Here is a 15,317-nt window from a genome sequence, read left to right as displayed (position 1 = left end):
CTGCTTCGTCATAGTTGTGTACACTAAGTTCCAATTGCACTGTGTTTAGCGGGACAGAGCGTCCCCACTAAGAGGGGCCTAATTTCACTGTCAATGAGGGGGTAACCAATTCCTCCGGTGCGTCATTTGTTACCACACTGGGATTGGGGGGTGGTGGTGGGAGAACCTCACAGAGCACATTCCGGGCACAATCTATTGTCCATTGATTTCTTTAGGTTCTCATCACCAGGAAAAACATGAGAGAAAAAAAAAACAGGGGGACTTGGTATTCTCCCCCACAACTTAGCACGGCCCCAGCACCTGTGTCTTCATTTAGCCCGTGGGGGACTGGGGGTGGTTGCAGGATGGTGAGGGTGGGGTGACTGTCCGTTTCTATGTCCTTACATTGAGGCCACTGTTGCTTCCAGGCCCTCTAGGGGCTGCTCCTTAATCTTCGCTGCCGGTGAGTGGGCACCGGCGTAAAGGTGAGGTGGGGGCACATACCTCTTAGCGCCACCGCCACGGGCCAATAGGGTGGAGTTTTCAGGCCCATGATGCTTTCCAGGTCCGGGGAGCCAAGCCGAGCCTGTCCTCAGTCGCTGGTTCTTCAGCACAGGATATCTTTTCTCTTTCAAGAGAGGTGCCACAGGACTATGTCTCACTCCTTCATCTCCTGGTCAGATTTCCGTGCACCGAAGGCGTAGGGATCAGTCCAATCTGGTCGCTAGTCAGCGTTCCCAGGCCCGAAGCTTCACCTTGCAGACACTGATCCCCTACCCGCCATCTTGCTGTCATTGTTGCTGCTGCTCTTAAACTTGGCTCAGTTTCACCATAGTGGCCGCCAAGCTATGTCGCAGCAGCGGCCAGGGTGGCACCGGGTTTCAGTAGGGCTGCATTTGAGAGGTTCCGAGACAAATTTTACTACAGATGTTGGGGCATTCGATATCAGCAGCTAAGGGAGCCTTGCTAGTACACGTCCATCTTTGCTGGTGGCTGGCCATGCCCCTAGACATGAACTGGTTGACAACTACTGAACCTATACAGAGCCCCCAAGGGAACATTATTAAGGGGGCAAACTACACTAATGGTGCTGAAGTATTTGTGAGCCCACTTTTAAAGGACTCTAAAAAGGGCCTCCTTCAGGGTTAGAGCACATTTCCGACCATCATTCCTGAAACTGAGAAGAACTGAATGTTATAAAAATCTTTATGTTTATGATAGGCTTTAAAATGCATTGCTTACCGCTGCCTAGGTTCAAATTAATTTCCAAATTCAGCTAACCTGAGCTTTTAGCATTATCTGTTATGTTCAGCATTAGCCTCTATACTGTACTAATCAGAACTATGAGAACACATTCCTGCCTAAACGCTGACACCTAAAAAGCATACACAGGTGAAATAAGTAACATTGTCTACATGAACCGTCATCAATACTGACCAGTGAATGATGTGAACCCTCGGCGACACATTTTGATTCAGGCTCTTTAGACATCCATATATCTGCCTAACTGGCTTGTGGGAGATATTTTGGGATTTGGGAATTTACACAATTTTCCAGAAACTGAAGACTTTGAAAAGCTGATCTTGTTAATCACATAAAAATCCTGGGCATAAAAGCAGCCTCATCATCTGATACAGGTTAAAACCTCTCCAATTTCATCAGTGCTAGGTGATTAGATATGATCAATACTGAGGAATGAAGCTCAGAGAAGAGTAAATGAATCAAAGGAGGCAAAATTTTATCCTGAATCAATATCACTTCAGTGGTGAGAGTCAAATCTAATGAAAAGGATACAAATAAACTACTTAGAGTCAAGTTAGAATTGAGTGGCTCTGGATATGTAGTCTCCTTCTATGCTGGAGAAACGTTCCTGTCAGAGTTTGTGGGTTACAGGGTCTCTAGAAAGGTCATCTAAGGAGATGAGATCTAAAAGAGTAAGATGTCAAAAATTTCACATCTCCACATTACTCATACCCAAAACAATAAAATGCCCATACTCGCAATGCATGTACACGAACATGAGCTTTAAAAAAATAAAACATTTAAACCATCTCACTTAAAGCTATCTCTCAATGCGACTTACTTTCCCAAATGTTCCACAAATCCCAAGCAGGTGGAGAAGCAGTAGTTGTATGCTATAACAATTGATGGATACAGGGACTGGAAATCCAATACAAGAACAGAGTTGCTGTAGAACCGTGACTCAGGCTCCATCACTAAGGGAATACACTGTGGGGCTCTCATTTGAGCTCGCTGTTGAACACTGGGTGTCACAGCAATGTAATTCATTGGTTTTGCAATGCGAAGCATCATGGACTCCACTCGGTACTAGAAACAAATTCAGAAATGCAAAACAATGGTTATAATTATAAACAATTGGCAAACTGGCTGACAATGTCATTGTCTAAAACATTTATTTTATATTAAATGACAAATATGAGTACATTTTGAAAACTTCTAATTACACAAATGTTGATATGTTCCACTAAAAGAGACACTACAGATGGAGAAAATTGAGCTTTTTTTTTTATTTGCAATATTGGCATTTCACCTTTATAGAGCAAACAACTGGTGACAAACATCAACCACTAGGTATACCTTAAATATAATTATACTCTAGGTGTAGGAGCATGCAGTGCTATAAAAAGATCAGCTAAGGTGACAGCAAGTTAATATATGCAAGGACAAAATATGTAAAACGTGACCACTGCAGTCTGCTAATTAGAGAGTAATGTAAGGTGTTGGCTGAAAAGTGCTTCTGACATGACTCCCAAATCTTCTTGAGTTTCTTGGGCATGCCATGTCTTATAGACAAGCTTTTGAAGGAACATGCATTTGTACATATCATGAAGCCAATCGTGAAGGGTAGTGGGATTTGTGGCTCGCCAGTGCTGGGTATTATCCATTTCATTTACCACTAGTCCCAGGTTTACTAGAGCTTTAAAATATTGGTTGGCATCAATACCCTCAAAAATATGCAACAGGGTTGATTTAGGAAAGGGTGACACTGACCATCTGAGAAATGGAGAACTCTCCTGACGGATCCAAAAACCCTAGGCTAAAAAAGTGAATATTGCCTAATCATATGGAATAAATTGTTCATTCCTCCCATTCGTATAATAGACATGTTGTTGGGTGATTTCTCACCCATTTATGGCAGCTTATAAGTCGTAGACTGTGTGGGAATTTAATACGCATAAGGCGATAGCTGGTGGAAACAGAAACATACTTGGGGGGCACAAGTGTTACAAGCTTCCCATTCCAGTCACAGGACAGTGGAATGACTCCCCCCCCCCACATTACTTGGAAATAGGATTCACTTTCCTTTGCAAGGTGTGCAATGAGGGCTTCAACTATCAGCAACTGTGAATTGAGTCACCAAAGGCCACGATCTGAGTAATTAAGGGCTCCCAGGCTAAGCAGGACCAGGAAATGGTCTGAGATGCCCGTCTGTAGAGTTTTAACCTCTGATGCGAGATACGCATTTGGGAAAGGCAGAAAAAAGTAAGAGTCTTTCTGGAGTACAAACCACAGACTCCAGAAGAAAGTGTAGGACCTCGTTGTGGGATGAAGTGAGTATCATACGTGTGATATACACAGGGATAAGACAAAGTCGGGCAGAAATGGGTGTGTGCAGCTGGACGCATTGCTGGAAGACAAGCGCCCTAAGTGCCAAACCATCAAAACATGAACCCATAGAAACCACCCACGATTAGCGTGATGCCCAGGTCATCTCTAACAAGGCACATATTGACGGGAGAAATGCAGACATTATTAGTTTATATACATTAAGGTAAAGGTGCCTGTCAATAGCAACTGACAGCATAATGTACCTCCTAGAGGATTCTGTCAAAAATTTGTGTTGGGAAAGGGTGAGTTGCTGCATAAAAGGATAGCCACTCCCTGTGAGCCATTAATGAAGCCAGAATTAAGAACATTTGTAAAGTTGTATCGACTAAGAAAAGGACACTGGATTGCAATCTAATGTCTCTCTTGTAGCACAGGGATGTTTGATGTGCTCCTTTACTGCCTGGAAAACAGTGGCTCTTTAGATTTTGTTGAGGAAACTCACATTACAGGATAAAACTCCCAGAGGTGAGGTAGTAATAGCAGTAGGGTGGGTGGCCATTGTTTGTAAGGAAGGCGCAAAGGGCAAAAAAGTGCCATGGTTGATGTTGGGTTTGCTCTGTGAAGTATCTGTTGCCTATCGCTGATACATTGTGTGGGGATCATGGGAGAAAAAAGAACCTGAGGATTAGTTTGACTATGATCAGGAAATAATACACCCCCCAAAAATACACCCCACGCTACTAAGGAAACAAACCGAAAATGGGGCCATCCCATGCCTTATCCCTCATCCAGTGAAGGAAGCAAGTACGTCAGGCATTTAAAAAAAAAAAAGAAAGCACCAGAAAGACTAAGGAAATATGTGACGGGTTTAGATATCTCAGTGGGAGTGTAGTGTGGGTACTTTGATCTCTGAATGAGATAGGTAAAACATCTGTGTAAAGTACTGGAGAAAAAAGTGGTGGGGGGACGCCGTCAGGTTGCCTGGCCTAGGGACTAGTCAATGGTGAGCCAACAGGAAAATCAGATTCTCTGTAGAAGCGCCGGGTCTACCACAGGGAAACCTAATAAAGAAAATTGGAAGCATTAGAAGTCTTGCTGTCACAAAACCCTTAGCGGATGTAGGGAGAGACTTCTCACAATTGCACTGCGATCTGACACCTATCACATAACATAGCCTTTTCTGTGACAGTGTATAGTAGACAGTGCACTCACACTGTATCCAAAATGTTGTTGCCCTTCAGAGCCAAGTGCAATGAATACTAATGAGATTGGTGCTCACTGTTCCAACTGTCTGGCACAGTAACAGTGAGTGCTATGCAATACAGTCTTTTCCCTAAGCACATTCTTGCCAGTGTCTCTCACTCTCCCATATCTAGCTGGTGCCTAATCTTGGGCTTAGCAAAACTATGAGCCCCACACCATCTACTGAATAGAAGGCACCAACCTGCACAACACTGCAGCAGGACCATCTTTATGGTCTGCTTTTCATGCTCCAACTGCTATTTGTGCTTCTCCGGTAACAAGGTAATGCTACATTAGCCAGCCATGAAAGTCATCTAAAGATTAAACCATCCCTTCAAACAAGAGGCCCCAACTATCACATATTACTGGCTGCTCATAATAGTCACATGTTAAGGTGTCCCCCATTCTCCCCAAAACAACACAGGCTGATTTGCTAGTAGAATAAGACTCAACCATCCAAAGCCACCACTAACAATTCTCATAGACCTAAAAAAAAAAAAGGATTATGTTACTTCCCCTCTAACCACCTGCAGGCATACTGTGTTGTAGATTCAGATGTCCTGCATACTCCTGCCTTCTAGTGTTGGGTCCAGAGTGGTGCAAGCTGTTTTCTTTAAAGGAGTGTTCTGAGTCATGGGATCGAGTGACTCCTCCTCTCGGTGATATTGCACATGGGCGCTGACACCTTGGTTAGTTTTTTTCCCACAAGCAGGTTAGAAAGGAGTGGAAGGAAAGGACACTGTAGGAAAAGGAAAAGGATGCACATGCAATGTATTAATACATATGTACAAATATATACAAGGATACAGTAACTTCAAAGGCTGCAGGTGTCTAGGAAGGAGGAAGGACACATGTGAGCCACAGCACTACATGCCATGAACAGATCCTTACTGAGTAAGTAACATAATCCGTTCGATGACATGTATCACTGTGGATACACACTGCATAGAATGTAAAGCAATCCCACCATGAAAACGGTGACTGAACTGTAGGAGTTGCAGTTGGCTGAAAAAGTGTTTTTAGCACAGCCTCACCTGCATTAGCTCATTGGTGTGCTAGTACATCCACACAATAGTGTTTTGTGAATGTATGTGGTGTTGACCGTATAGCTGCCTTACAGATGTCAGCTATAGGAATGTTCCCAAGGAAGGCCATGGTAGTATCTTTCTTTGTAGTTGATTGTGTTCTAGGAGTAACACGTAATGGTCTTTCAGCTTTAGCATAAGAAGTCAGAATAATTTAACTATTCATCTAGCTATGCCAGATTTAGATATTGGACTGTATTTGCGAGGTGGTGAGAAGGCTACAAAAAGTTTATTAGTTTACCTAAACCCTATCCATAAAAAAATTAATATCTAAGGTGTAGAGAGCTCTTTCTGACATACAGTCAGGTCGCAGAAAGAAGACTGGTAGGTCGATGGATCAATTTATATGAAACTGTGAAACCACTTTAGGAAGGATCTTAGGGGGTTATTACAACTTTGGAGGAGGTGTTAATCCGTCCCAAAAGTGACGGATATACCACCAGCCGTATTACGAGTTCCATAGGATATAATGACCTTGTAATACGGCTGGTGGTATATCCGTCACTTTTGGGACGGATTAACACCTCCTCCAAAGTTGTAATAACCCCCTTAGTGTTTGTTCGAGGACTACCTTGCCTTTATGAATCTGGAAGAAAGGTTCGTCCATGGTTAGTTCCTGGAGCTTACCAACACATCTGAGTGATGTGATGGCAACTAAGAAAGCTACCTTCCAAGAAAAGTATTTTAGAGGACATTAATGAAGTGGCTCAAAGGAAAGGCCCATGAGCCTGGTGCACACAATGCTGGCATATTGGAGAGCTTCTCCATAGGGGACTACTGAGTGTTGTGAACCATGGCTGATGCCCAAGTGGGAGATACAAGGATCATGGTGAGAGATGTTTGCCTGATTCTCCAAACCAGAAATAGAATGAGAAGAAGAGGGGGAAACGCATAGGAAAATATCCCTGACCAGTTAATCCAAGGAGACTTGCCCTTGGATAGACGGTGTGAATACCTAGAGGGGCACCTTGGGAATTTTGCGTTTCCTGCTGTGGCGAAAAGATATATTAGAGGAGTTGCCCACTTGGCAAAGTATGGTTGAAGGATTGTCGGTGTGGTTCCCACTCGTGGACTCGTTGCTGTACCCTGCTGAGCAGGTCTGCAATGTCGTTGTCCATTCCTGGGAGATACTCTGCCAGCAGGTGAATGTGGTGGTGGTGGAGAGCCCACCTCCTTATTGTCAGAGAGAGTTGTGCCAATTGGGACGACCGTGTCCACCCCCCCCTTGCGTTTCTGTAAATAGTACATGGCTGTCATGTTGTCCGTGTGGACTAATACAACCTTGTGAGATAGGTGATGAAGCAAAGCTTTCAGGGCTAGACACACTGCCTGAAGCTCAAGGTAATACATGTGTAGGTATTGGTGCCTGAGATCCCAGAGGCCCTGTACTGTAAGGTTGTGAAGGTGAGTGCCCCAACCTGTCAGTGAACCGCCTGTGGTCACTATGATCTGAGGCTCAGGGTCCAGAAAAAGCTGCTCTTAACAGGCTAGTGGCATTCCTGCAATGCAGAGGGCGGTGAGTATGGCAGTCTAACAACACTAGATCTTCCAGGTCACCCTGTGACTGAGACCATTTACGAGGCAGACCCTGCTGTGGGGTATGCATGTGTAGTCTGCCATGGGGAACGATAGCAATGCAAGACGCCATAACCCCTAACAGTTGCATAATGGTCCTGACTGTGTAAGTACGATTCTTCTAAAACAGAGAGAAGAGTCTGAAAACTCTGAACGCAGGCCAGGTTGGGGTATGCAAACACTAACTCAGCATTTAAGATGGCCTCTAGATAAGGCTGTACCTGAAGAGGTTGAAGGTGGGACTTGGAGAAATTCAAAGTGGAATCCAGTGTGTGAAGGAGATCCACTGTCAAATGGGTGTGATGTTGGCATAGTTATAAGATAATGGCTTTGTCGTCTAGATAGGGGAACACACAGATGTTCTGCCTTCTGAGGTGTGCGGCAACCACTGCTAAACACTTTATGAATACTCTGGGAGCAGTAGTGACCCCAAAAGGAAGGACCTTGAGCCAGTAATGTTTGCCTGCAACAACAAGTCTTAGGTATTTTCGGAGTGCGGGGTGAATGGGAATATGAAAGTAGGTGTCCTTTAGATCTAGAGCTGTCATAGTCATCCTCCTGGTATAGAAGTGAAATAACATCTTGAAGAGTAACCATGTGAAAGTGTTCTGACAGGATGTATTAGTTTAATGGTCGGAGGTCGGGAATAGGCCTGAGAGAACTGTACTTTTTGAAAATCAGGAAGTATAGGGACTGTACCCCAGATTCATGGTGTTGTAAAGGAACAGGTCTATGGCCCCTTTGAGAAGGGACTGGACCTCTTGTTTGAGAAGTGGGAGGTGTTCCTGAGATAGTTGTGAGTGCGAGGTTGAATACTGAAAGGAGTGGTGGTGAGCCATAGACAATAACCATGTTGGATAATGAAGAGGACCCATTGGTCCATGGTGAAAGTGACCCAGTATAAGTGAATGTTTTACAGTTTCCTCCAACAGGTGTGGAATGGGTGGGGGGATGATAGAGGTAGTTACTGCTTTGCAGTGGAGGAAGAGCCGAGAGAAGCGGTGCTCTTTCCTTGACCCTTATTACTGTTGCCTCTAAAGGAACCTCTGTAGAAACCCCTAAAGTAGGAGGTTTGAGGCTGTCTGGAGTGTGATGCAGAGGCCTCAAAGGAGGTGGTTTTTGAAGGAGCCATTAAAACCAGGGCGAGGAAAAGTGCCTCTCTTTGTAGGAGACTGGAGGGTACCCATAGTCTTTGGTGTGTCTGTGTCCTTCTTGAGCTTTTCAAGGGTAGTGTGCACTTGAGGCCGAAAAAGATACTCCTTGTCAAAGGTCACATTAAGGACCACTTACTGAACCTCTGGTTTGAAACCAGAGCAGCGCAGCCAAGGGTGCCTTCGGAGAACACTAGTATTAATGCTGCCTGTAGTGTATCTGCAGGGTACAACAAATCGAGGTTTTTAAAATTGTCTGCCCCTTGGCAAATATTTGTTGCCCTCGTTTCCGGTGGTCATCTGGTAGGCCCTGTAAAACCTGAGTAATTAAGGTCAAGTGTGGAACTGCATAGTGAAGCTTAAAATTGCATATCAACCAAAAATGCATCTCCGAATGATATCTGCAATGGAAACTGGAGGGCACTGTCCTTTGGGTAACGAACATTTTCTGGAGGAGCAGAGATGCTGCCTGCCGTTAGGTCTGCAATAGCATCTCTACTACAAATAAATTGGCTAGACCTACTGGAAGGGTTGGGAAGGCTAGCGTTATAAAAAAAAACACAAAAAAAACAATTGGTTGCCCTATAGCAGCTTCAAAACGTCTTGGGAAAATCAAATGCATGCTACCTGGTCTTCATCCTCCCCCAGGCACAAAGAGACAGGAAAGCTTTCAAGGCCAGGTCAATCACCCACATCTTTAACAGGCTGATTTGTAATATCTGCTCTTCTGCAACTACAATCTTCTCATCTGTAGTTAGTCCAGATGCGCATCCCCACCTCAAAGTGGATCGACCTTCATTAAAATGGCCAGTGGTGGCTAAGATCCATCACATTCATGGATCTTATTTACTGTTGGAAACCTGGTGCTATCTTTTTGAGCATGGCTTCCAACCTTTTCGATTCCCTGCTGGGAGGTACAATAACTAATTGTTGTTAGTGCATTAATGTGCCTGGAGTACTAGACTCTCTGGTGAAGGGTGAGTGGAAAAAAGTCCAGGTCTCATGATTCTGACCTTTAACATCAGGTAATTAGCCAGTTAACAGCCTGTTAGTGACCAGTTAACAGGCAGTTAATTGATGCAGTTAATGAGCATCATTAAATGAGAGAAATGGTTCAGTGGCACTAAGGCAGGCTGCAATAGCTCCATCAAAATATTCTACATGGCCTCCCCAGCTGGTAGTTGTAGTTCCAGCATTTTAGTCACAGTCCATCAGAGTACTAAAAAAGCTATCTCAAGGGATGCTAGCTACAAAGGACACTCCATTTGCACCTCAGTCCAATTTTCTAATGTAAAATGACTGCTGTTGCCATCATCATGATTCAGAGTTATTTGGGGCATTTAAAGTAGATCCTAAATGGTCCCACAATATTCTTTACTTGGTGCAGTACCAGGTGTACTTCCCTTTCTCTAGCCTCTTCAGCAATGCACTGTACCACCCTTATGGACTGCATGAATATTGATTTTGACTGTGGACAAGGACCATCAAAAGAAGCTAGCATAGTCTGAGAAGTTGTAATCAGCTGCATCTGACCAAGGGCCAGGAAATGCAACAAAGTAGGAAACACTGGCAAAGTACTGGGCCCTGGATGAAATCTGGCCAGTGCCACAGTGGCGCTTTGTGGCACAGATCTGGGGCAAACTGCCACAGAGGAAAATCCTGCCAGCGGTATAGCAATCGGGAGTTCAAATGGGAGCCCAAAATGTGCATCAGAAGGAACTACAGAGTTTTGAACAAATGCCAACATAGCATGCAGGAACAGCACCAGATAGGCAGAGAAGGACATAGGCCTCGGAACAAAAAAGCAGCACTTGGGCCAGAGCAGGCAAGGGGGACAGGACTGAAACAGAAATTATTTCTGGACATGGGACAAGGACGAGTCAGCAGAAGTTTTTCCAACATGTCAACCAGCTCCGGCTTTGAGGATGACTCCACAGGAGTGGAGGGACTGCTGAGGCCATATATATCCCTTGAGTGGGAGCAGTGCTTACGAGAAGAATCTTTGCGTCTTCTTTTCTTCTTGTGCTTCCTTCTCTTCTCCTTCAAGGATTGTGATGAAAGAGAAGAGAGGAACCTCGACTTCACTTTGATCGGCGGTGAGCTCAGCACTCGTTGCACATGCCATTAAAGGTTTTGCGTCCCGCTACTTAATTGCTTTGGTGTGCATTAGGCCACACTTGTCTCACGACTTGGAGTCCTGCTTAGGCCCCCTAAACACTAAAAGCACACCTCATGGTGATCTGATGTAGACTTTTCTCAATGACAGTAGTGCTAAAATGGAAAGGTTTTTGCTGTCAGAAATCCCAAATAGAACTGCTATTGATCAGAGTGAAAGAGTGCAGAAAAAAGGCAAATGATATCAGGGAGGCAGGTTGACTCCACTGACATTACACTTGTGCTGAATATGGTGTAAAGATGGAGCTAGCGCCACCTACCTGCATAGGAAAGCTATTGCAAACTTTGCAGATACAGCCTGATGCCTGGTGATATTCAAAAGGTGTGGAATCTGCAGGTACAGGTATCCATCGGAAACATGCCTCCACAGACCTTTTTCTGAGCAGAACCACCCAAACACACAATAGATGTAAAACAGACTCGTCTGGCATACCTTCCTCACCCTGCACAACAGGTAACATGCTATCTCCACCAGTTTTGAAGAGGTACAGTTAGACAACAGCATTGCCAGATTCTCTACTTCCTCACACAAGTATAAGTCATGGATGCACATACACACACAGAAGAGGCAACTACAGTGTAAAGTTCCCCATCACTCTTATACTTCTGAAGGGAGGGAGAAGAGAGAAGGAGAGAATGGATAGTTGGAAAGAGTGATTGAGTGAAAAGAGTAAGGTAGTGAGGCTGGTTTGAGCATTTTTGCCACGGGTGCTTTCAGTTCCCATGCCTGACCCTGTGCATCATGCAAGTAAAGCACAAAGTTTACATGGAGAATTGAATGATTTGTTTTCCGCACACAGGAGGAAGGATTGGATCTCAATAAACCAGAATGAAAAGCTTTCATTGACAGAGTTAACAGACCTTCGAGCAGGTTGATGGTGGTTAAGGACAGTGGTAGGAAAGGGAAAGTTACTCTAAAACTTGGTGTCCTGGAGCTCGAGAACGGACTACTAAGCAGGAGCCCTAGCCACGGGGATGAAGCAAAGGTTTACACTCAGTTACAAATGTAACAAACTTAATTTCAAAACTATAAACAGGCGGTTAGTAATACAGACTAGTCACATACTAAGGAACATAGTCACATAGATCTTATGGCTGGATTTAAAACATGTCTAGTTGATAGTGCCCATGTATTGCTTATCCAGCATTTGATCTGCCCAACTACGAATACGTTTATCAAAGGCACTAATCTTGAACAAAAGAAGCATTACATTAATTGTTATCAGCCATCTCTTGTCACCTCCCAGCCCACTTCTCCTAAACTCATTGGATTCCTATTATACATTTCATTTTTAAAGTCTTATATCAATGCAAAATTATCCTGTGAATCTGTCTGCATGGAGACTCAAGTTGCCACTTCCATTGCTAAGGCTGGATTTGGATGCTTTGATTCTGAAAGAATGTGGTATTTACACAGCGTGAATATAGCAGAAAGAAAGCAGAGCGCTGTACAGTGTAAAACTAAACACACCACTAAAGTGATTTTTGAGGAGTAGTTGGTTTTGAAGAATAAAAAAAGTCAATTGTTACTGCATGGTAATGTAATGTGTCTTCAACTCTTTCGTACAGTGAGGCATGGTTAAAGCAGTCCCAATGGATATGCATTCGTGTTTCCAGATCCTGGGTGCATAAATAAACATGTCCTGTAGCCTTTTTTTATTTTTTTTTAAATCACTTTTTCATTTCCAGTTTGATGGTGTCTTGCTATATGCATACAGAGAGCCACCCAAAATGGTAAGCTTGTCAGCCAGACAAGCAAGGGTGGCACTTGTGATGGTTTTGCAGATGATGCAGCTGGTGTATATCCCAAGTGGAGACTGCAGCGGTCCATCAACACAGAGCTGATGTGGTCTTATTTCTTCAGGTCCTGGATAAGGTGTGCTGAGAAGAACATAGGATGCCCTTAAATGGTCCAGCCAGGAGTCTGCAAGGCCAGGAAGCAATGCATGGTCACCAACCAGATGCATGCAAAAGTTAACTGGCAGGCCTGAAGTCACTTTATGGCAGAAATGGTTCTTTAATACAGCAAACTCATAACAGCGGATAATAGTTTTCCTGACTTGCTCCCTGATCATGAGATCAGTGTCCAAGGTGACTCAGAGCGGCTGGACATTGGTTGAAATGTGGTTTTTTATAACATCCATCTTGCTGTTGAGTCAGGTTTGGACAATCTGTTACCTATTCATAGACTAGGAATTCTGTGTTGCTGTGGTTATGCTTCAGTCAGTTGCTGTGACTGCAAGACTGGATGGGGTTCAAGCAGTGCTTGAGGAGACGGCTGTGTGGAGAAGAGTAGATTTTCAAATACAGTTGTATGTCATATGCATATTGCTGAATTTTGCTGATGTTATCTGTGATTGCAGTCCCAAGGGGCTCCAATGTAGACACTGAAGATGATGGGGGATAAGATGGAACCCTGGGGAACACCATAGGTGATCGGATACCTCTGGGACGTGGATGTGCCCTTGTGAAGAAACTGGTGGCTCTTAGATAGGCAAAAGGAGAACGAGTGACAGCGGTTTCCAGTGAATCCCTTTAGAGACTTTACAGTGTGCTGGAGGGTGGGTTGGCTGATGGTGTTAAAGGCAGCTAAGAGGTCCAGCAGGGCCGGCTTTTGGGCGGTGCGGCCGCTGACTTAGGGGGGCCCTGTGTTTAGCAATAACTTCTGAAACTTGCTGCTGAAAAGTTTCTTGTGCGTCCAGCCTTCAAGAAACAATTAAAATGTCAAGATACCTCTTGTGATTAATATTCCTGCTAGGGAGAGAGATGGGAGTTTTGCCTAGTGTCAGCTTTGACTCAACATAAAGTAGCACAGAGGGTTGATATGCCTGCTGCAAAAAACAGAACTTTGGGGCATATTTAAAAAAAAGTGGTGCTGCACACAATGTATTTAAAATATAACGCACCATGGTGGTGGTTAGGGGACTAGCGTCAGAATTGTTTTACGCTAATCCAGCGCTTTGCAGGATTAGCATAAAAAATGTTGACGCTAATCTTGCAAAGCACCCAGAGGCCCACTGTAACCGATGGATGCCTCCCTTTAATGTCTGCTCTGAGAAGCTTTAAAAGTGCCAGAAATAAATGACGCAAAAAAATGTGACATATTTCTTTGCGCCATTTTTTGGGTCCCCCTTGCGGGAGCATGCCCCTTTGCATACATTATGACTGGCGCAGGCATAATGTAGTGCAAAGGATTACAAAGTGGCGCGATGCATGCATTTTTGGCCTTCTAACGCCACATTAGCGTAAAAAAATGACACTAATGTGGCATTAGAATGGCACTGGGGCTCTTAAATATGCCCCCATGGGGAATATTTGAAAAGAGTGGTACTTTTCTTGTGCCCCTTAGCACCCCCCCCCCCAAGCACCACAGCGTGTGCGTCACATGTAAAGTACGGCGCACCATGACGGTAGTTAGGGGACTAGCGTCTGACTTTTTTATGCTAGTCCAGCGCTTTACAGGATTAGCATAAAAAATGTTGACGCTAATCCTGCATAACACCCAGAGGCCCATTGTAACCAATGGAAGCTTCCTTTTATTGCCTGCTCTGAGCAGGCATTAAAAGCACCAAAAAAAAATGACACAAAGAAATCTGTCAGATTTCTTTGCGCAATTCTTTTTAGGCCCTCCCTAACAGGGGGATGCCCCCTTTGCACACATTATGCAGGCATAATGTAGTGCAAAGGGTTACATAGTGGAGCAATACATGCATTGCAGCACTTTGTAAATATGGCACAGCGTTTTTGGCCTTCTAACGCCACATTAGTATATAAAAAATAAAAAATGATGTTAATGTGGCGTTAGAATGGCGCTAGGGGCTCTTAAATATGCCCCTATATTTATTGTGGACAGCTGAGTGAATTAGTAAAGCCAGCCTTTGCAAGTGCACATGAATGTATGTGAAAGGTGAGAGATGAGGGGCACATTTGTCAGGTGGTAGTGCGTGAAGCCCAGCAGGAGGTCATGGGGTGGGCGATGGAGAAATGAGGGACACATCTGCTGGGTGGTAGTGAGTGAAACCGAGGAGGAGGTCATGGGGAAGGGGTGCCAAAATAAACTGTTGCATAGGGCACCACCAGACCTAAAGCCGCCCCTGAGGTCTAGTAATGTCAGGAGACAGGGACCCATATTGGTCTATGGTCAGGAGGAAGTAGTCTACGAATTATAAGGTAGCTGTCACTGCACTGAAGCGTAATCTGATGGTTGAAGAAAAGAACATAGCATCAGAGATATTGGTGCAAAGTTCTTCAAGGTCACCAAAGGAAACTGGACGGCTGAATCAGGAAGTGTGGACACCAACACTGTCCCATTCATCTAAGTTCTTGTAATAGAGACACGTCAAAGCCTCCAAAAGCTCTGGGCAGGATGTAGTATGTGGCTACTTCCTAATTCATCCTAAAACTTAGCCAGTGAGCAGATGCCACAGAGAGTTGTATGAGAGTGCAAGCCTTTGCAGCATTAGGTAAGGGACATGACACCTCACTTCTCTATCTACCATCGGAATGGTGGCAAAAGCTAAATGATACTAGCTGCACCTAG

The 15,317-nt window shown here is 44.3% G+C and overlaps 1 protein-coding gene across 4 annotated transcripts in view; it reads right to left on the bottom strand.

Moving 5' to 3' along the window:
- The window catches only part of REV3L (REV3 like, DNA directed polymerase zeta catalytic subunit), a 948,974-nt gene that overhangs the window by 192,084 nt on the left and 741,573 nt on the right, over positions 1 to 15,317 (bottom strand). For all 4 annotated transcript variants that reach the window (XM_069234598.1, XM_069234599.1, XM_069234600.1 and 1 more), the window contains exon 23: positions 2,063 to 2,307. In XM_069234598.1, coding sequence (XP_069090699.1) covers positions 2,063 to 2,307 — 245 coding nt within the window. The remainder of the gene's footprint in view (positions 1 to 2,062; positions 2,308 to 15,317) is intronic.

The sequence above is a fragment of the Pleurodeles waltl genome, chromosome 5 (assembly GCF_031143425.1).
Source record: "Pleurodeles waltl isolate 20211129_DDA chromosome 5, aPleWal1.hap1.20221129, whole genome shotgun sequence".
Lineage (NCBI taxonomy): Eukaryota > Metazoa > Chordata > Amphibia > Caudata > Salamandridae > Pleurodeles > Pleurodeles waltl.
The sequence above is the reverse complement of the archived record's forward strand: the minus strand, read 5'-3'. Positions and strand labels throughout refer to the sequence as shown.